At 36.1% G+C, this 23,447-nt stretch overlaps 1 protein-coding gene across 4 annotated transcripts in view; it reads left to right on the top strand.

Moving 5' to 3' along the window:
- Positions 1-23,447, top strand: part of LOC129739243 (nuclear factor of activated T-cells 5) — an 88,207-nt gene that overhangs the window by 55,871 nt on the left and 8,889 nt on the right. For 2 of the 4 annotated variants that reach the window (XM_055730666.1, XM_055730667.1), the window contains 4 exons: positions 14,560-15,252; positions 19,410-20,095; positions 21,791-22,008; positions 22,075-22,438. In XM_055730666.1, the coding sequence (XP_055586641.1) occupies positions 14,560-15,252; positions 19,410-20,095; positions 21,791-22,008; positions 22,075-22,438 (1,961 nt within the window). The remainder of the gene's footprint in view (positions 1-14,559; positions 15,253-19,409; positions 20,096-21,790; positions 22,009-22,074; positions 22,439-23,447) is intronic. The other 2 variants (XM_055730668.1, XM_055730669.1) reach the window with 2 other exon arrangements.

The following is a 23,447-nucleotide window of genomic DNA, read 5'->3' as shown; positions in this document are numbered from 1 at the left end:
GCAATCTAGCCGTGTGTGTTGTCGAGAAAGGTAGGAGTTTTCCTTCATTCTGATATCTTTTTTTTTGTATACAAACTCAATGACTTAAAAATGCATTGAGCGTTGAGATTAGGTATATCAACTTGTAAACATATTTCGGACGAAAATCGACTTTAAGGGATTATAACTTTGAACCAAACATTGGTTTTCAAAATGACCTACAGCCCTCTCTAGAGCTATTAACATATTAATAAGGCATCCAAACTTCATTTCCTATTAGAGGTTTCAAAAAAACGCAATGAAATTGCAAAAAAAAAACAAAAATAAAACAGACTAAGACAACAAACATGAAACAGCTACACAAATGACAAACTCAAACGGAAAACAGAATGAAAAATGTCAAAATAGGCAACAATGACAAAAATCACAATAGGGGGAAATAAAAAAACTGACAAAATTGACCAACATGACAAAACTACAAAATTTAACACAAATTGGTAAAAAAAACTTTTATCATTTCTCCCATTTTGTAACTTTTATCATTTTTCCTATTTTTTTCATTTTTTATCATTTTTGCCACGAATTTTTGTTACGAAATTTCTGTTCTCTTTTTTGTCAATTCTTCAATTTTTGTACTTTCTATTGTTTTTTAAAATTTTTGTGATTTTTTTTGCAATTGTTGCTATTTTTGCCATGTTTTAATTTTCATATTTTTTCATTTCCGTAGCAAATTCTTATAATTTTTATAATTTTTGACCCATTTTTCTAACTTTGAATTTTTACAACCTCTGTAAATGTTGTCATTTCTATGATTTTTGTTAAAATAATTATTCTTATTATTTTGTAATTTTTATCGTTTTTGATATCTGTTATTTTTTCGCATTGTTTCAATTTGCCTAATTTTTTATTTTTCAATTAGGTATGTATCTATTGTATCGTTTTTTGCGATCTTTTGTTATTTTCATGTTTTTTCCAATTTTAGTCATTTCTGCTTTTAATCATTATACTCCTGTATTTTTTGTCTTTTTTTTTCCTTTATTAAGCATTTTCTGGTTTATGTCGTTTCGTTAATTTTTAATCATTTTTGTGATTTTTAATAGGTTTTCATTTTTTATGTCATTTTTTATCATATTTTTGTGATTTTAGTTTTGCTTTGATTTTTTTTTTTGTCATCAATATTTAGTGACCGGTGTTTTTTTTTTTTGTTATTATTGTCAATATTTTACCGTTATAACTTTTATCTCGTTTGTCTTTTCCGTAATTTTTATCTTTTTTGTCACAATTATGATTTCTGTATTTTTTTTTGTTAAAATTACATTTTGAGATATTTTTTTCGTTTTTTGAAAGTTTGTCTTTTTTATTAGGGGAGAGTGGGGTAACGTGGGCCACTCTAAATATCTCAGCTGTGTGTTGAGAAAAAACGCTTTGCGTAAGCATGTTTTTCTATATGTTGTTGATTTATGTACTCATCATATGCTTCTTTTATTTAACTAGCCTAGGAAAATGTACTTACAAAAAATGCCTAATGATACCTTAGAAATGTAGAAGGCCTTTCCATTTATTTTTTTTTATTTTTTATCTTTTATAATAAAGAAGTTATGAAGCGAAGAAAAAAAGTTCCCCTTGATACCCCACTCTCCCCTACTTTACTTTTGACATTTTTTTTGTTTTGTTTTGTAAATTATGACATTTGTGTCTCTAAAAAAAATTGTTTTGTTTTTTGATACTTTTAATGAAAGAGTCATTTTTGTAATTTTCATCGTTTTTGTCATTTTTTCATTCCTGCGATTATTATCGTTTACGTCATTCGGTCAATTTTTTGGTTTTTTTTTTGGTTATTTTCATTTTAATTGTTTTTCAGAGATGAATGAAATTTAAAGTTTAAAATCTCTTTAATAAAAAATCAATCAATCATTTTAATTGTTCCTGTCATTTTTGTACGTTTAACCATTTTTGTTTTATTTGTCAATTACACTAGTTTGCAAAATTAAAAAAAGATAGCATAATGGACTGAAGCATATTTTGAATTTAAAATCGGGCGCTGAATCCTATTATGAAGTTTACAAAAATTTCAGAAGATTGGTTTTTGAATGCTCAAAATATGAAAGGTCTGAACATAAATCGAAATATCTCGGACGACATGAAACCAATTTGAAAAAAAAACTTTTTTGAAGGTGAATGAATTTGTAATCGATGGTTTTCGATTTCATTAATTAAAGACAATAGACTTTAATTGGCAATTTATAACAAAGAATTCAAATGGTTGTTCATCAAAATCGGTTGAAAATTGTAAAAGTTGTAATTAATTCAAAATGTACAGTAGAGTTACATATCTTAGTATAGGAAGAATACAAGATGATAAATCTCACGCGCTTCAGGCTAAAATTGATGATTGGCTTACTAGAATGGCAGGGCACATTAGACCAAGTCGATTTGGGGTCATTTTTGAATTTCTCAAACCCTGCGGTCTAAAAAGCTTCGTCTTGGTCCAAAACTCGTCCATGATTTTTTTAGAATTTTTAAGTAAAGTTTACATGAGAAATTTGAATTTATAGGTTTGTATGGGAAAATTGTATGTTTTGTTCTGAAAAATCAACATCATTTTTGTTTTTTTCTGTGGATCCGAGCCAGCTTGAGCTAGGTTGAGATTGATTGATTGAGTAAAAAATATTCAATTTTCCCATATAAACCTAAAAGTTCAAATTTACTCATGTAAACGTTACATAAAAATTCTACAAAAATTATGGATCAGTTTTGGACCAAGACGAAATTTTTTAGACCCCAGGGTTTGAGAAATTCATAAATGAACCAAAATCGACTCAGTCTAACGGCATATGTCAAGTTTTAGCACGATCTATCTGCGGGAAGAGGGTTGCATTGAACCTTAAGTGTGAATGGGATACTGGAGACATTTTTTTCGATAATGGCAAAGGCTGCTGTTGAAAATAACAAAGCCGCCAGTTAACTTTTTTTATACTACAGATCAGCAAAACTAATGTTTTTCTTACTAAAATCCAGCAAAATGAACTTTTAACTATTGTGTTAGCAAAAGTAACACAGTATTTTTGCTAAGTGGAGTATCGGAAATTTTGTGTGTATGGTGGCAATGTATGTTTGGGTTAAATTTCTTGATCAAATTTCGAAAACCGGCAATATACATTTTGTAGATCAGCCCAAAAAACTTAACTGTGCAAAATTTCAGCTCAATCGGACTTTATTTAGAGGTGCCTCAAAGCGCTCAAAGTTGCTGTTTTTTACCCTGAAAAATCACCAAAGGGTGGGGGGACCAAAGGAAATTTAAAAAAATTGGTACATATTTTAATTTTAATGCCGAACCTTAAAAATTCATGAAACGTCGAAAATGTTATCTCGAAAAATTATTTTTTTGTCAAAAATCGACTTTGAATTTCAAAAATTACCACCAGGGAGGACCAAAGGGAATTCGGAAAATCGAAATTTTAATTTTGATGCCAAATGACATCGATATCTGGAGTTATCTCGAAAAAAAAATTTTTTTTTGCCATAAATCGACTTTTTGGGAACCGGCCGCTTTTTTGGAGAATCGACTCACAGAAAGTCCATTATTTGGCCAACATATTTTTTTTCTTCGAGATAACACCAGATCTCGACGTTTCATGCATTTCTAAGGAATTTTTCATCAAAATCAAAATTTTGATTTTACATTTTTTCTAAGGTCCTTTCCTCCCTTATGTGATTTTCGAAATTTCAAAATCGATTTTTGTCAAAAAAAATGTTTTTTCGAGATAACACCATATTTCGATATTTCATACATTTTTAAGTCATTCGGCATCAACATTAAAATTTAGATTCTTCCGATTTTCTTCCCTTTGGTGTTTTTTTAGAGTAAAAAAACCGAAACTTTCATCTACAAACTGTATATGGTCGGTTTGCGAAATTTGACTTGACCCATTTGGTTACCACTCTAAAACACATTGTATTGAATGCATTACAAAAATAAAAAAGTTAAAATTTACTGGGAAGCCAGGTAATTTTGGACGTAGAATTATGTCTTACGGCAACACTATAGGGGGACAAATTGAAATTTGCGAACGAATCTCGCGTCACGAAAAACGCCTCATTAACGGACATCACATCTAAAGGATTATGACGTCATCACCAACGCCTGCTTTGATGGGTTTTGTTTTTCCCTACCTTTCTCTGTTTGCCGTCGAACTGAACAGACGTTGTTGCGCTTCGATCTCAGTTTGAACTCCACCAGTGGTAATCCGACTAAGATATCGATTTGCAGTAGTTCAGTGGCAATCGTGGAGCAACATGGACCAGTGAGCAGCGATCACGGCCAGCAGCGTAGACAGCCAGCGGCGGAGGTGTTTAGTGGCGGAGGACTTCAGTGTCGATGCGCTCCAGTGGCAGGGATCCCACATGTCATCGCATGTCGCGTTTTCAAATTATGTCACATAGTCGAGTTAAGTTGCATGATCTGATTATGTAACATAGTCCGATTATGTTGCATGGTCGGATTATGTCACATGGTCGATTATGTAACATGATCCGATTCTGTCACATGGTCGATTATGTTGCATGATCAGATTATGTTGCATGGTCGGATTATTTCACATGGTCGATTATGGGCCCCATAAAACGAGTCGAGTAACTCGACTCTACTCCAGTCACTGTCGAGTCGAGCGAAATGTCGTATTACGGTAGTCTAGTGAAACTGATCGAATTAAAAAACCGGATTAAAGCAAACTTGGCTCGGAAAATCGTGACAGCTGAGTCAAGCAGTCAACTCAGTCGAGCTACTCGACTGAATTTCGACTCGACTCGACTACTGTAATACCAAAATGGCTCACTCGAGTAAAATGACTCGTGACTCGTCTTATGTAATAGGGCCCTATGTTGCATGATCCTATTAGGGGGCATCCATAAATTACGTAACGCTCCTAGGGGGGGGGGGAGGTAGTAAGCTCGATCGTTACGAATTGTGACATAGGGGAGGGGGGGAGGTATGCTCATCGTTACGTAACGATTTTTTGCTTAAAAATTTCAGTTTCATCGCAGCTATTTTGATGTCATGCAATTTTAGCAGAATGATAAGTAAACCAAAATCAGCTTAAAATTTATCAGCTTCAATATGATTGAAAGAGGATTATAACCTTTCTTTTTTAATGATTGTGAGATAGATTCCTTAAAATGTGTATTGAATATCCGTGAAAAAACCGTTGGAAAACCGAAAATTTGGTTCATTTATCCCCAAGAACTCAATTCAACCTTAAGTATTATTACTAAGTGGAGTATATTTTGCGCTGCAAGTTATGCTCTTTGAACAAAATAAAGTAAACACCGAGCAACTCGTAATAAGACATTCAATTTATTTTATCAGAGAATTATCATCAATGAGTACTAAGAAGCGATAATGATCGAAGATATTAATTCCGTTTTATAGAACGGTAATTTTTTTTCTCTTTTTTTGACATTTGAAAATCAGTACATACTTTAAAACATGAGAAAATCGGAAGAGGGGGGGGGGGCTTTATTATCAGCGTTACGTAATTTTCATAGGGGGGTGCGTCAAAGTGTTACGATTCGTGACATACGAGGGGGAGGGGGTCAAAAAAGTGCGTTTTTTGCCTTACGTAATTTATGGATGCCGCCTTATGTCACATGGTCGATTATGTTACATGATCTGATTATGTCACATGGTTCGATTATGTTGCATGGTCAGCTTATTTCTCATGATCGATTATGTTGTAATGTCGGATTATGTTACATGATCTGATTATGTCACATGGTCCGATTATGTTGCATGGTCTGATTATGTCATATGTTCGATTATTTTTCATGGTCAGATTATGTTGTATGATCGAATTATTGCACATGGTCGATTATGTTGTATAGTCAGATTATGTCACATTGTCGATTATGTTGCATGGTCAGCTTATTTCTCATGATCGATTATGTTGTAATGTCGGCAGTGATGGTAAATTTCGCCCGTCACGCTTGACCCGACTAGTTTTGTTTCATCAAACGACTGGCACTGTTCTCAATTGACGGAGCCTCACTACTCGCATGACGGATAAAGCACGACAACAATCAACATTTCTCCATCATCGACTGGCGAAGCTCCTACACATGGTCAAAATTTCTCCTGAGAGTGACTGGCAAATCTCTTCACACTTCGACCGGCTGCTGACGGCAGGTACAACTAATTGAACGACTTGCTGGCAGAGCGCAACAATAGCAATAAAAAACTGAAAACGAGCTTGCTGGCAGGAGCAACAATAATAATAAATGCTTTTCTTGTTCCTCTTCGGTCGTCTTCGGCTTGCTGGCAGGAGCAACAATAATAATAAATGCGTTTCTTTTTCGTCATCGGTCGCTTGAATGCGATTGCTAGACTAGGTTATTATTTTAGCTTCAAATGAATGGGGAATGAATGACTGGCAAACGAAGTGACTGGTCGTTAAGGAACAGTCAATTGAGTTTGACGGACCAAGAAGCTTCACAGTCACAGCTTCACGCCTCATGACGATGACTTTTGCCAAGCATGAATGTCGGATTATGTTACATGCTCTGATTATGTAACATGGTTCGATTATGTCACATGGACTGATCATAATGTTTGCTCAGATTATGTCTCATGATAAGATTATGTCTAAGGTTACCAGATTGCCCGGTTTTATCCGGGTTTGCCCGGATATTTAACACGAAATTAAGGAACAATCCGGCCCGGCCCGGTTACCCGGATTTAATTGGAAAATGCCCGGATTTTGCCCGGATTTTTTCACTTCATTTGGCAAATTAAACAAAAAAAACAACAAACACCTTCAATAGGAAATTTTTTGAGCAAGTTTTATAAAAATAATCATGAAAGGTTTTTTTTTAAGCCTAAAATACGGTTCAAAATCAATCGATAAGTTTTGATTTAAAATTTTCATTTTTTTTCTTGATTTTTGTTGAAGAATTTCTGAGTTTTGACAAAATTTACCCGGATATTGCCCGGATTTATAGTCGTCAATTTGAAATCGAATGCCCGGATTTTGCCGGATTGGCAACCTTAATTATGTCACATGGTGAAATTCTGTTATATGGTAGAAATTTGTCATAGTCAGATATTGACATGTTGACACTGTCATATATTGATCATTACGTAAATACACCACAAGTTCACTTATTCTAAATATTGACAAGAAATAATTTGCGTGATTCTACATTTAGCGGTCGTAGCTAAGTTACTACCTCCTCAACGTTTTTCCGCCCAGCTTGGTTGGTTTCTTCAATAAAAATAAAACAAAATTCGTTCAAAAATTGTTATTTATTCAAGATAAATAGAGACTTTTACCTTATAATTATTGTTGAAATGTCCTATTGTGTTTCAAAAAAATTTGTTGAGCCAAGTCCAGACTAACCTTTCTTCGCCAGGCTCGTGGCAATTCGGCACAGTGATCTTCGTTTTACTTCATTGCCGGACAAATGAATGGAAGCTCGGAACACTTGGAAGCTCTGTCGGCCAATCTGCAATAAAAGCAAAGTATTATGACGAGAACCTGCAAAGTTGAAGAAATCTAAGAAAACAGAAAACATTCTGTTCTGATTTTCACATATTGGGCACGAAATTAAACTTGTTCCTGAATGGCAAAACAGCTTAACCTCAACATATTTTTTTCGAGATGAATGGTACCGTTTTGTTTAGCTCAATCCAGGACAACTTCACCTTGCTATGCGGTGAGTTTTACCTTTTTTGGTTTCACTTTTTTTTCTCGGTGAATTGTAGAATTTTGCCAGCTTGATTCAGGTAAACTTTAACTGTGCTGTGAGGTGAGTTTCACCTCGAAGAGGTAAATGTTACCTTTTTGGGTTTCACAAGCGTTCACCTTGCTATCTCGGCAAATTTTATCTTTTTATTATTTACCGTGTACATTAGCTGACCCTTGAGAATTTTATGCAAACCTTAGTAATAATTATTATTGGCGTTTATCTAATGCATGAACTTGAAGCCCCCAAGAACTTCTACCAAAGGGAAAAAAGTGCACTAAAGTTAAGATTTAGTTCGATTTTTTTAAAGGTACATAATAAGAATTAGAACTTAATTGTTAAGAACTTTTCTAAATCATCGGACAATAATGATAAGGTTATTTTGAGGGAAAAAATAGTAAACCTACGTGTACGATGAGTTGTTTGAAAAAAATAACTACAGCTGCGCAAAATGCTGGAAAGTGCATCTCTTTTTCAACAAGACACACGCATAAATTATTCAGAAGCCGGTGCGCCACTTAGCTTCTACTATACACATGCGGGGTGGGTACTTACTATTCGCCATTGTTTTGACGCAAACAGAATTACCCCAGCTGTGATTCACCATAATCGATCAGTTTGATATGTAGGTATCTGCCAAACCATAAGAGTACGGCCAGCCGGCGCTGTCATTTATTTATTTACTGCCTGTACGTACATACCTAGTACTTTTCTGTTCATTACCGATGCTTGCTAAAAATAAACTGGGTAGGTACTAGGTGTACCTACTTCTGAACTCTCTGACTTTTTAAAACTGTGCTGGATCTCGTGCTGGACACGTTTGAATTCGTACTACCTACTTAGTCAGTCGTCACATCGTTGATGCGGTCGTGATGGGTGATACCTGAATGCTAACGAGACAAAACTTCCTTCTTGACGCCCACTACAGCCTTCACTCTTTCAATACGTCATAACTAATTGCTGACGACGGGGTTGCGAATAAAAATTAAATAATCAATGCAAAACAGTAACACTCGCGAGGATGAGTAATTTTACAACCTGAATGACTAAGACGATTTAGAATAAAAAAGATGCCTTAAATTTATTGCTATAAAAATCTAAAGTTGGGAGAGGCTTTTTTTCCGTGTGTCATCGAAACAATTATCAAGTTTTGATTAAAAAAAACTATATCGGTATACATAAGCGATTAATTCGCCGGCCGGCAATGTCGTCGTTTGCAATGATAATGAGTCTGCTAGGAATATTTCACTTTTTTTTCTTCTTGCTTAGAATGAGATATAATAAGACATAGCCATCAAAACAATCAATTTCGCCTCATGAGAGTGAATCCGTCCCACGCGCTGAGTCGCGTGCTTTTTGCGAGAAAATACGTGTTGCATATTTCAACAGCACGTTTTACGATACGATACGGGGTAAGATCATTCATCTACTGGCTACATGTAGAGCTAGCTCTCGTAAAATGAGTTACCTACTCATTTCTGTAATAACAGTCGTGTAATAAACATTGTCGGATACCGTCATCGACATCCTTAGTTAAAAAAACGGGGAACTCAACGTGAGCTAACGAACGAGTGAGGGAGTACTTGACTTTGGACTTGGGTTAACTTTTACTAGCCGGCGATCGCCGATCGCAGTTCGGAAACGATCGTGCTCAGATGAAGTACCGTACCTTTAAAAAAATAGTTCGCTCGTCTATTCTATTCTATATTCACGTGTTAGTGCCGCCGTAGTCGATCTAAGCTTGTTTTCGTCTACTATAGACTGGATTTTGTTTACTATAGAGGAGTTTGTTATTGATTTCATTTGCCCAGAGTCGTCTACTGGAATTGCAAAACAACCTACCTTCGTTCGTTCGTTCGTTCTACGGGTCAATCAATAGTGTGTGAACGATTAAGCACCGAGCTTATCTAGTCTTGTCCCGAACATTCACGTTCTTTTAATCGGTTCGGTTGTGATTTTTTGTGTGTTCGATCAAGCAGAGAGCCATTACTGCGACATTAAGTATTATAAAAGTGCGTTCCGGTGTTTTGGTGTGATAAATATACAATGCTTAAACCAACGCTTTCTAGTCATCATCTGAACTAAATATCTTCTGTGTAAAAATCAATGTTTTTGTGTATTCTTGTTTTTGGGTGTTTCGAGAAGATCCTTTTAAGGTTAAAAAGTGCTATAAAACCTTCATAAAATTAAGTACTAAAGACTAAAGTTCTTCCTGAGGTTCTGGGTAAGGGTTTTCCAGAAACATCTACATAAAACTACTCCAACAAATAGATAGAACTCAACTCATATTAGCATGCCTTTAAAAATGGTTACGGGGGAGTATCAAAAACCAACCGTGTAAAGAGTGTTCGGATCGAAAAGTAGTCAACTTAAATTCACCGTAGTTTTTTTCAAATCATTCATATAAAAAATCTGAACATCCCTTATTCTGTAGGTGTGTGTAGGATGCTTCTATTTGGATTTTGACATTAGATCTTTAGTTATCAAAATGACGTCCAAGCATAGTGAGCTACGAATCAAAATTTTGTGCATGCGATGTTAATATTCAAACTACACGCACGCACAAATAGCATAATCGTTGAATCAATCGTCGCCAAAGTAATACTAGTGTTCGGGAAACATTTGTCGACAAAGCGCTTTTAAGCGCAACCTCAAACTCTCCGTTCGAGATGTCGCAAATGAGTTAGGAATATCATTTACAACCAGGCATGAAGCTTAAAAACTTATAAGAAGGTAGTGACTCCAAATCGCAACGATAAGCAAAACCCTACGGCCAAAACAAGATTCCGGAAGCTACATATATACGACATTGTTCACAAAGTTAAAGTGAAACTTAGCAGATGGGGGTATTGGAGGCCGGAGAAGGTTCCTGGAATGAGGGAGGGGGTCTCATATATAAAAGTAATAAGTCTTCATAACTCGAGCACTGATCATGCAAATGGAACCAAATTTGGCATGGGAGTGTATTTTGGTACAAAAATTGTGTTTATGATGGTTTGTTACCCCTTCTTTTCTCCAGTGGATGGATAGAAAGGTGGGGAGGGGGGCTCTCGTACATTTTTTTTATAATCCGAGAACTGATCAAGCAAATGGAACCAAATTTGGCGTGGGATGGTAGTTCAATAAAAGAAATGTTTCTATGGTTATTTGAGACACCTCCCTTCTTCTAGCGGGGAGGATGTGAAGGGGGGGGGGGGGTGCTACCATACAGTTTTTATACATAACTGGAAAACTTATCGAGCAAATGGAACCAAATTTGGCATGGGAGGGTATTTGAATACGAGAAATGATTGTATTATAAATTGAGGCCCCTCATTTCTTTTAGTGGGAATAAATATATAGAACGGGAAAGGGGGTTTCCATACAAATTTAGCATAACTTTAAAATAAATCGAACGAATAAAACCAAATTTGGCATCAAAGGGTATTTGAGTAGAAGAAATATTTCTATGAATATTAAGTACTCACCCCTCCATCCAACGGAGAGATAGAAAGGGTAAATGTGTCTCTCTAATATGTTTTGTATAACCCGACTAACCAAGCAAATGGAACCAAATTTAGCATGGGATGGTATTTCAATACGAAAAATATTCTATAATTATTTGAAACCATTCCTTTCTTGCAGTAGGAGCATAGGATTGACGATAAAGGAGGGGGGGGGGTGGGAGGGGGGGGCTGCAAAATTATTTTGACATGGTTATCTGATTATTTGAGACACCACCCTTCTTCCAGCGACCAGGAACATAGAAAGAGGAGAGGAAGGCCCAATCCAATTTTTTTAAGCATAAGTTTTCAATTTATGTTGACAAAGCCAGCAAATGGAGTCATGGCATGTTGGTATTTGAGTACGAGATATGTTTCTACGATTGTTATACAGTGACCGAAATAAGAATAGTACCACTATGTGTTTTACTTGTTAAAATATGAATGATTATAAATCACCAAAATTTACCTCTAGAATTTGTTTTGAATTGTTCAACGAATAAATCAAGCATAATTTTACTTTTTTTGGACGTAGCAATTGGCGTTGAGGAATAAAAAATGTGAAAAAAGGGTGCGAAATAAGAATAGTACCACTTGTGTTTTTCAACAAAAACATGATTGTTTCCAAAAATTTACTGTTTAAAAGTTAATAATAATGCTTCTACGAATTATTTGAATAGACAATTGCATTTCAAGTAGTTTTCTAGAATTCCAAAGGTTTTAAAAGGGAGAGATGCTGCTCTAGCGTTGAGGAATTCGATATTTGAGCTATTATACTTTATCAAACAGCTTGATTTCTTCAACAACATCCCTTAGCAAAATGATGATACATAGATTTGAGGCTGAAGTTGAATCCAAAAACAGGCTCCAAATTCAAAAGTACTAATGTCTTCAAATATTCAAACTCTATTTCTCTAGATTCAAGTCATAGATGGCAGCACTATCTTGCAATCAAACCGAATTGATGTCCATTTTCGAGTATCCGGGATCAATTCAGGTGTGTAGGATGATGTTGGTCAAGAAATAAGTACTTGGTATCGTATGAACGCCTTGGAAATTCTAAGACCACTAAATCAAAAAATAAGAATTGCATCAAGGTCACAAAAAGTGAATTTCTTGGACCGATAATCAGAATTATGTTTTTTTTTTTGTTCCAGTGAGAGATGTGCTGGGGGTGAGAGACTTGGACTACATGTTCGAAATATATCTTTTCCTAAAAGCTATTGATCTTCGTCTATAATTTCTTCTTATTTTCATATTTCCCTATCTATCTTCTTTTTTCTTTTAAAGTGAACTAGACATAAGCACACAATTGTTATCAAACAAAACGAGTTTGGCTCCTTAAAGCCTAAAGGTATGAGCCGTTTCAAATAAAGAATTAACAAAAAAAAAAACAGAATTATGTTTTACTTTCCCATTGAGTTTTAAGGACCAGACGGCTTAGCAATATTATTGGTATGATTTGCAATTGAATCGGAAGTTGAGATGAGCAGGAATTTTGGCGGTGGTATATTCTTGTGCTGATGAATTTTTGCAAATCCGGAAAAGCTTTCTACAGCGTGAACTCCAACAAAACTGTGTTGATTAACTACCTCGAAATGATGAGTATGGGCCTTAAAAATCCGGAAAATCAATATTGCGACTTAATTTGGTTTTTAATGCAAGATAGTGCTGCCATCTACGACTTGAAACTGAAAAAATGTGGTTTACTGAAAAAAAAATTTGAAATGCAACCTATTTTTTCTGATTGAAAATAAACCCAGAATGTTTGTTTCATCATTTCACTTCATTTAAATGAGGAAAGTAAGTACACTGACCATACTGACTGGACACTCGATTTCGTTTTCTCGATAACTTTTCCAACAGTACGCAATGTCGATTCCAGAGTGCGCATCGATCGATTTGAAGAAATACTATCCCAGTTAGGAAATGCCACCCAACTTTAAACATAAAACACGCAATTTCTACGATAAAATCGGACTAAACAGGACCGTTTTTCCTGCAGGGCATTTTTTGTCAAATTTTTCAGGTTCGCCACCTGCCGTCGGTATTGCGAACATGCAAAATCTGACGACAAAAAATTAGACAGAAAATGGTTGAATTTTTGTTCTAAGTGTCATGTCAGTGTGGTCAGTGGTAAGTAGTTCAGTAAAGAATTACAGCTGAAATATCAAATTCCTTAGTATTCGACATAACTCGAAAACTCTTATAAACAAATGGAACCAAATGTGGCATGTGCCATTTTTCAGATACTCAAAATATTTCTATGGGTTATTTTTTGAGCCCTTCCAGCATTGGAAGCTTATGCTCCAGTTTATGAAGCATATAAAAACGGGTTTAAATTTCAAATCTTGAATACAATTTAAGATATCAAGTTTCAGGAAATAAATTTAAGTCTTTTTGTATTGCAATTCGAGACTGCAGTTGCATTTCTCATTCTATAGCGGTAGTTTTGGATTATATATTGTAATTTTATTTAAAATAATGCACACAAAAAAATCAAAATTTGAATAGTTTTTAGAAAATTTAATTTAATTTTCAAAGGTATAGCAAAGCACACCGGGTCAGCTAAGAATTTTATTTTTTTTTTTAAACAAATTCTAGCAATTTCTAGCAAAATTCAAATCTTCATAGTGATTTAAAAACCCCAAAGATCGAGTAAGCCAAACTTATTTTTGCTAAATTGTGAAGAAAAGGAAAGATTAGCTGCAAATTTCGTTGGATTCGTCCCAAGATATTATAAAAAAAACCTGTCGGCGTTGAAATATCTACAGTGATTGCATACCGGTTATGAAGTTTTAGGAAGCAGTTGTTATAGATATTTTAAGGCTTTACATAATTTTTTTTCACCATATTTTCATATAAAAAAAAACAGTACCTATAATAAAAACCGGTAAAATCATCATTTTTAACATGGAAAAGTGGGAAAAACTTTTGAATTTCAAAACGGAAAATCGCTTGGAACCCTGTTGTTTTATATTTTTAATTGAGTACAATGCCCAAACCAGAAAGGTGTATCTCCGGTGCAGCACCAAATGTTTTGTAATCGTGTTTTGGAACTAACGATGCCAGGCGGCTTGAACTAAATCTCATTTGTGTTGTTCGCGTTAACACTACAGAGTCCTTTCAAAGTATATTTTTTGTTGAATGATTTTAAACCAATTTAAACCAAACCACATTGTATGTAACTAACAACCGTTTCATTTTCTTTCATTTTTTCATGTGTTCGTCCACCACACTTTGTTGTCATACCTACGTCCTATTTCATTTGTTCGTTTCGATCATCACCGTGTCGTGCGTCCATGTGCCCATCCGCTTGAATATGATGTACTCTGCTTCCTTGATTTCCGGACTCCGGCAGCAGCAACAGCTTGTTCGCCGAAGATGAAGGCGTTGAAAGTGAATTCGCTCCAATCATCTCAAGTGGTGATGGTCGAAGAGCGACTCGTGGCAAACCTGCCAGCATTTTTAGCGGAATGTCGTCCATCAACCGGAACCGGACCGGAAGTCGTTCCTCGACGACGAGTGCCAGTAGTCGCAGCAGCAGTGCTGCCAGCAACAAATCGATCAAAAGATCCCACGTAGAGTTGGATGACTCAAGTGCCTGTTCCGGTGAACTATTTGTACTGACAACGGGACTCGGAAAGCCAGTCCCGGCTTGCAAACCAACGACCGTTGGAGGAAATAGTTCTAAGCTCAGTTTAGGATCCAGTAAACAAATTCCTCCCAGTAGCAATGGAGCCGTCGGCTTTGCCCGGAAAGTGGCAGTTCCGAAGAAAATTATTATACCGGTTCTAGGCAAAGGCCACAGTAGCAGCTGCTCATCGACGACGACAACGACGGCTGGAAGTGGCAAATCTACGATCACAATAACCCCAACCGCTGACTATAATGCCCCGTCACTATCATCATCATCATCATCATCGACGTTGTCCAATAATGTGTCGTCGTCGCCGGTCTCATTATCATTGTTACATTCATCGTCGCCATTATCATCGATTTCATCACCAAAAGCACCTACAACAACAACAACAACGATGATTGCCGCCAATAAGTAAGGATTCTTGTGTGGTACACACATCTCCACAATCCGTTCTAGTACCAATAGTAGTAGTTAGTAGAGTGCTCTCCACCTATAACTGCTCTAGAACCGACCGGTAGCGGGAGCGCTTCTCAGCTATCTTTCCCATTAACTAACCGCAATGCTTGTTGGTGCTTCTACATATCTACATATGTTAGGGTGGCAGCGAAAATGGCCATGTTGAAATTCTAAAAACCGACCTTATACATACATTTTGCTAATTGGACCAAAAAGCTGACATGTGCAAAAATTTTGCTCAATTGTACTGCCTCAAATCGTTAAAAAATTTCAATTTTTTTAACCCTTCCAAAATCACCTAAAGATGTTTGTTTATTTTCTACCATAGTGATGCTAAAAGTGATTAAAAAAATAGATGAATGAATGCAACCGATGACATGCTTTTATTTCAAACCAACGGAAGTCATCCTTCATTCGTACATTCATTCAGTCAAAAGGTGCTTCAAACCTTCTTTTTGAATAATTGTGAAAAAAAAACAGAAGAAAAATCAAAACATGCTGTCAAATTGTATCTAGTTTCGAACAAAAAAGACTAAAACTACCAAATCCACGAAAGTAACGAATAAAACAAGAAAAACAACTAAATCAAAAAATGATAAAAATCCTGAAATGGTAAAAACTACAAAAATGACTAATATGACTCAAATGATAAAAATAAAAAAAATATTACAAAAATTACCAACCTGACATAAAGGCATTTTTTTTTGTTTTTTGTTTCGATTATAGTCGTTTTACCATCTTTATGGCATTCGCGACTTTATCAACGTTGCAGTTGGCGGATCGTTATTGAAAAACTATCCGGTACAACTGTGTTCGATGTTTACTCTTGGGCTCGAACTCGCGGACATCGGCTCAGGAGACAACAGACTTGCCAACTGAGCTATATCACAAGCCCTTATAAAGGCATAAAAATAACAAAAATGATAAGAATGACAAAAATGAAAAAAATACAACACTACCAAGAAAATATTGAAAAGATAAAAAATCGAGAATGAAATTATTAAAAAAAAAACTAGGAAAACTTGAAAGAATACAAAAATGTTAGAAACGACAAAAAAGATTAAAATAACGAAATTGACAAGAATTACAAAAAAAAATATTAATGGTAAAAAATACAATAATAATAACAACAAAACTGAAAAAATAACAAAAATAAACAAATGATAACAATGACAAAGATGAATAAAATTGGAAAAACGACAAAAACGTCAAAACGACAAAAATAACAAAAACCTAAATAGATGGAATAAGAAAAACAAACAGGTAAAAACGACAAAATCGAAATAATACATTAAACGATTATAATGAGAAAATACAAAAACGACGTAAATGATAAAAAAATAATGACAGAAATAAAAAAAACCAAAAAATTACAAATTTGCAAGTAGAAGACAATTTAAATTGAATATTACAACATTCAAATGTACCAAATGTTTCAACTATGACTAAGTTGTCAAGCAGAAAAGGATTAAAGAAATGTAAAGAAATGACAAAAGTGTTAGAAAAATGACAACAATATTAAAAAATGACGAACAATTAAAATTTTTGTTTAGCAAAAATCAAAAATAACAAATATTTATAAAAATAAAAAATTGCGAAAACAAAACAAAAATCACAAAGAAAGGAAATCAAATCTAATGTTCTGAATTCGTCTTGGTACATCTTCGTACCCGATAATTTTCACATTTTCAAAGGTGATGGAAAGTATTAGAAAAACATGAGCCTACTTCGTCGCGTTCATCGTGGTGTAATTGGCTAACGTGCCTTTGCACTGAAGCGGAAATTGGGAGCTCAAATCCCGTCGGTGAGCCGTTGTAGCTTTTTCGTAACATTCATGATATTTTCAGCTTATGTTCTTTCTTTCTTTCTTTCTTTCTTTCTTTGATATCTCATGAAAACGAAAAAAAAAACGAAATAATGATAAAAAACAAAGAAAAAATAACCAAAAAGACTAAAGTGACAAAATTAACAATAAAAAAAAAATTTAACAATATGCCAAAAAATCGCAAAATAAATACAAGAACAACATACACTGCTCAGATAAAAATTACATAAATTCATCAAAAGTGAAAAATAACAACAACTAAAAAAAAAATCGAATCATGTAAAAAACACAACACAAAAGTGAAAAATATGGCTAACAGACAAAGATTAAAAAATATATTTGCAAAAACCCAAAACGAGAATTATGAAAAAAAAATAATAAACTTACTGAAATGACATTTACAAATCGACTTGAATGACACAACAAAAATGAAACAAGGTACAAAGAGCCGACGAAAAAGATGAAAAAGACGTAAATGAATCCAAAAAAAATTATAAATCATAAAAAATTCAAAAATGCTTTTTAGTAAAAAAAAGGTCGAAAAATGACTTATTTTTGAAAATTTTATTATACATATTTAAGTTTTTTTTGTAACTCTAAGCTGTTCTTGTTTTTGTAAATTGTATCTCTTTTGAATTTTTCCTCTCATTTGTTATGTTTGGCAGTTTTAAAGTTTTTGTCACTTTGGAAAATCTTGTATTTCAAGTTTTTCGTCAATTTTGTTATTTTTGCAAATTTTGTCATTTACGTCTTGTTTATAATTTTCCAAATTTCTGTAATTTTTTTTCATTTTTGTCTTTTGAAATGAAATAAAATGATATAAAAGAGGAAATTAATTGTAAAATTGCAAAAACGAACCGATAAAAATGACAAAAAACTTAATCGATCCATGACAAAAACTAGAAAAATCAAATAAATCACAAAATTTCAAAATGTCCTAAAATAACAATGAAAAATAACGAAAATACAAAGAGGACAGAAACGACACAAATAAAAACAAAACTTAAAAGACTACAAAAATGAAGAAAAAAAGGCCAAAATTACATACCGTCTAAAATGGTTGAAACAAAACAAAAACAACATGACGAAAATTACAATTTCACAAAGCAAAAATACAAAAGTTCAAAAAATTACAAAATAACAAAAATTGAAAAATTGACAAAAATACAAAAATGATGGAAATGACGAAAATGGAACAAAAAAAAAAAAATACAAAACGTTGGGAAATGACATAGAGTCAAAAATGTAATTTTTCAATTTTTGTTACTTATACATATTTGTAATTATTGTAATTTTTTAAAATATTGTCCATTTTTGTTACTTCGGAAACTTTAGAATTATTTTTTTTTTTTCATTTTATAATTTTTGTCATTTGTTACATTTTTGTAATTTTATCAAGTTTTGTATTTTGATTTTTTTCGTGGTTTTCTGTAATATGAGGGTCATCCTAGTGGAATGCCAATGGACCTGGCTAGTGGAAAATTATGTTTATGATGCCTTTTGAGCATTCAAATGGCTCAGATGTGGTTGGGAGCAAGTTGTGATTGATTTTACAAACCAATTCTCAAACATTCCATGTGCCGTGACTGGCCCTAATTCTGCGCAGTTTGTAAATGTAGAAGAATGTAGAATGTAAAATTTCGGCCAATTTGTTTTTAAACTTCCATCTTATCTTATATGATTTTTGAGGGTCAAGATTGAAACTTTGAGCGCATTGAGGCATCCCTAAAACAAGTCAGAGAAAGCTGTTATTTTGCTCAGGTCGATTTTTTGGATCAATTAACAAAATGTATACGGTATTTTTTTTTTCAAATTCGATGATGTAACTTTTCTAAACATCATTTGCCACCCTAACCTACATACCTACATGTATCCAGCTGTAACTACTACTTACTAACTATAGTGCGCACCTAAATGGTCATCATCTAGATTGACATGCTCCATTTAGCTAACTCAACTCACCCTGTAGAGATCTGATCTTACGAGAAACAAAACTCGCCATCTCCTCCTAGCTAGATCAATCAATCAGTATCAGTATTTAGCTCGCTTCACCTTTTATAGTGTCGATTAACTTGGCTTCTGCTTAGTTTGTAGTGGTTCCATGTGATTAATATGCTTCTATTTAGTTTAAAACTGATTCGTTTATCCCATTACCCTTTTTTGTTCTGGTGGTTGAACCTTTTAAATTTTGCCGATTTGTAGATCTTATGTTAATATCCAAGAGGAGTTTCACCTGTTCCGTTTTTACAACCTTCTCTAACCGTTATCTTTCTTCCTCCCCGGACAGAGTTATGACATCATCGCCATCACGAAGCCTGAATCGATTGCCGGGTAAGCGACCGCCACTCGTCCCAGGAGCCCTAGCAACAGCAACGGGTTCATCAGCCGCAGCAGCGACCCCATTTCCTGGCAGCAGCAACGCCAACAGTAGTAGCATCGTCACATCACTTCAATCTCAGCTGACCAGCTCGACGCGGGATGGCAAAATCCAGCTTCAGATTCTCACCCAGCCGGAGCAACAGCACCGGGCCCGATACCAGACCGAGGGTTCCCGGGGGGCTGTCAAGGATCGCAGCGGCAACGGCTTTCCGGTGGTTCGGCTGATGGGTCACCACAAACCGACCGCACTGCAGGTTTTCATCGGAACCGATGTAGGCCGAGTGATGCCGCACATGTTCTATCAGGCGTGTAAGGTGTCCGGGAAGAACTCGACGCCCTGCGTCGAGCGCAAACTCGAGGGCACAATGGTGATCGAGGTGGACATGAAGCCCGAGAACGATATGACGGTGACGTGCGATTGCGTCGGTATTCTGAAGGAGCGAAATGTCGATGTGGAGCATCGCTTTCCGGATCAGAGCGGAGCGCGGGCCAAGAAGAAGTCCACCCGTTGTCGGATGGTTTTTCGTGCGCTCATCGCCCGGGAGGACGGTGGCCTCGAGTGGTTGCAGGTGTGCTCACAACCGATTGTTTGCAGTAAGTATAATTTTTTGAAAACAAATTCGATCCGGATACAAGTCCGCATAGATAATTTAAAGAGGTTTTGTTGAAAAAAAATAGGCCCCTTGGCTTAGATTGCCGGGAACAAAGAACAAGTCAGACAACAAGCCCGCAAGCTTCAAGGCTGTTTTTTATGTGAAAACCCGTGTTATGACACCTCGTTACCGCAAACCCATGTTGCGGCATGATCGGCCAATACTAGCTTTGAACCTTGTCCCATCCTTCATCTGGTGCGTCCTGTAGGCAAATACGATCAGTAGTTAAAAATGTATTCACATTGGCGTTGCACTCCAACAAAATAATAGGTTATTGGCGAATTAATAAATGGCGAAAATACATCATCTGCAACGAACTCTCAGGTTAGCAGGAGTCCTCTCTTCAGAAGCATATTGATTTGTTGAGGTTAAGGAGGAAACCCTTTTGGCAAGTTTTCATCGAAACATCGGTGTAATTTATGGCTTATAAATGTTCTATTTAGGGATTAACACCAGAGGAATGACATGCGTCTTATCGGGATCAGGATGAAGATCATCCTTGTCAATGATGTGACCCGAGAACTTGATTAGCGAAAGAAAAATTTGAAGTCTCGAATTCGTTCGAAGCCGGCGTCAAAGGTGCGAGCGTGCTCTACTTGAGTTTTTTTTTTCAGCGAACATGATGTCGTAAAAATACGAAAAAAATGCCGACTACCATTCTGTCGATGTTCCGCTGACCTTCACAGAGCGTGACTGTAATCCGTAAAAACGATTTATCACCTGGGTAACCAACTAATAATCCAAGCGTGACTGAAGCCTAAATCACAGGCTCACTTTGGTGCGACGACCAATGGAACTTTGGAAAGCATAAGGACATTTGGATCGTACTTCCTCTACCAACGGTTCGGACTTTTGCCCCACGAACTGGATAAGCGTATTGAACATCTCGATGCCGATTCAGGGTTGGTTGAAACGTGAAATCGGTCTTGCTTGATGGGCCCACGGTCGTTGATGTTTTCAAGCAGTTCATCGACGTAATCAATCTCTTCTTCTGGGATGCCGACACCTGAATAATTCCTTAAATTCACTCGGTCCATGGCAACCGTTCTCCAATTTCTCGGGCATCCCGCATTCGCCAGATCACGCTCCACTTGATCTTACCACTTCGCTCGTTCCGCCCCTTCTCGTCTCGGTCCTACCGGATTCGTAGCGAACACCTTTTTTGCAGGACAGTCGTCCGGCATTCTCGCAACATGTCCTGCCCAGCGTACCCATCCAGCATTCATCACTTTCGTGGTGCCGGGTTCGTCGTAGAGTCGCGCGAGGTCGTGGCTCAACCTTCGCCTCCACACTCCGTTCTCCTACACGCCGCCAAAGATGGTTCTTAACACTTGTCGCTTGAATACTCAGAGTGTGCGCAGGTCCTCCTCGAGCAATATCCGTGTCTCGTGCTCGTATAACACCAACAACATGTTGAGAAAAAAGTCCTCGTCAGTCCCAATTGAGATTATGATATTTATCGACTATCGTTAGGATTAAATTTTGCACCCAAAAATTTTCAAAGAATGTGACAGTAGCATATTCTGTGAACTTACAATTATGTGTTGTCAGAAATTAATTGATTTTTTCCATCATAATTCTAAAATCTTTTTTTGCTCGTTATTCATCGAAAAAAATATGTTTTTAACAATTTCAGCTCAACCACCGGGGATACCGGAAATCTGTAAGAAATCTCTCATCTCCTGCCCGGTTGAGGGCGGCTTGGAGCTGTTCATCATCGGGAAAAATTTCCTCAAAGATACCAAGGTGGTGTTCCAGCGTCGCAAGGCACCCCTCGGTTCCGGCTCGGCTCAGCAGATCAGTGTGATCCCATGGGAACAATCGGTGGTACCGGACAAGGAGTATCTGCAGCAGGTTTGTTATCTTGTATGTTCTGTTTTAAATTAAAGGTATTTTAAAATTTGAAATGCTATTTTACAGACCCATCTCATCTGCACCGTGCCGCCCTACGTTAGTCAGGAAATTCAGGAACCGGTGGTAGTGCAGGTTTTCATTATATCGGCCGGCAAGAGGAGTGATTCGCACAACTTCACTTATACCCCTAAGGGACAACACACGCCGTTAACTGCGGCCACTACGATGGCGGGAGGTCCGCTCAGTGGAAGTCCTTTCTTCGGCAGTTCGTTGACAACGTCTGGTTCTAGTGGAGCAACGGCGGGAGCGAATGGTGGTGGTGGTGGTGTTCTTGAAAACGTAGTTTGTGAAGGTTCTAGCGATGCCATCGGTGGTAGCGCCGCCAGCTTCAATTCTCTAAACACTAGCTTTAGTAGCAACACCAGTGAAGGTAAGCGAACTAAAATTAACCGGCAGCAAGTCCGTGTCGCAACAGAGACGCGAGACTTTGAGCTTTCGTTATTAGTCAACACGAACTAAAACTTTTGAAAATACCGAGAGGTATGTTTGTGAGGAGATTTTGTGGCCTTTGATCGGTCGAGGGGCGAAGCCTGTAAGATGTTTATTTTACGAAATTTTATCTCGATTCGTTCCAATCACAAACATACATCTTCATTGATATAATCAAACATTTAGCGCTCTCGTTAGGGCGTAGCGAATTCACTGGATCGCTATTCGTGCAGCCGAACGAGATTATCTCATGGATTTTTTTTTTGATAATTTGATTTAGAAAATAAACTTATCTAAATGAACGATCAAAATCTATCAAACCGGTTTAAACAATGCGAGAACGCCGTGTGTGAATGGTTTTGGAAGAGATTGAGGATGAATGTAGTAAGTTAGCATTAGATTTCAGAAATACTGAGCAAAATTGAATCATAAGCATAAATCAAATACTTATTTGATACTATTTCATCATAAAATTTATTTTTGAATCTGTTAGCTTTGATGTTACAATACATAGTTGTATTCTTTCATTTTGAATGCATTGAATTGTAAGTGTTCAAAAAAAAAAAAATTTAATATGTTTCAGTGGTTTTCAACAGCTCTAGGGTAGAAGCTAAGTAAGGGAAGGATTGAATGTTCGGAATTGTTCGCCTTGGATGGATGAATGAGCAACGTTTTAAACTGATTTGATCGGTTCTATGTAGTTAGGATTTACAAAACCTAGACATTGTTGAATATCACCACGACAAAACAAGGTTAAGGGAAAAATGTTTTCACCGAGGAAGAGAGAGACCGTTTCATCACAAATTGGTACCCCTAAATAAACCCAGAGGCAAAATTGGCCTTGACGCGGAGATACCCAAGACGTTCCTCCCAACCTTCACAAAACTGATTTTAACATTGATCAATCACCATATTACTCCATATTTCGTTTTCCTACATTACTTTCTAAA

This window comes from Uranotaenia lowii, chromosome 1 (assembly GCF_029784155.1).
Source record: "Uranotaenia lowii strain MFRU-FL chromosome 1, ASM2978415v1, whole genome shotgun sequence".
NCBI lineage: Eukaryota > Metazoa > Arthropoda > Insecta > Diptera > Culicidae > Uranotaenia > Uranotaenia lowii.
Note: the sequence above shows the minus strand (reverse complement) of the source record. Positions and strands in the feature narration are given on the sequence as shown.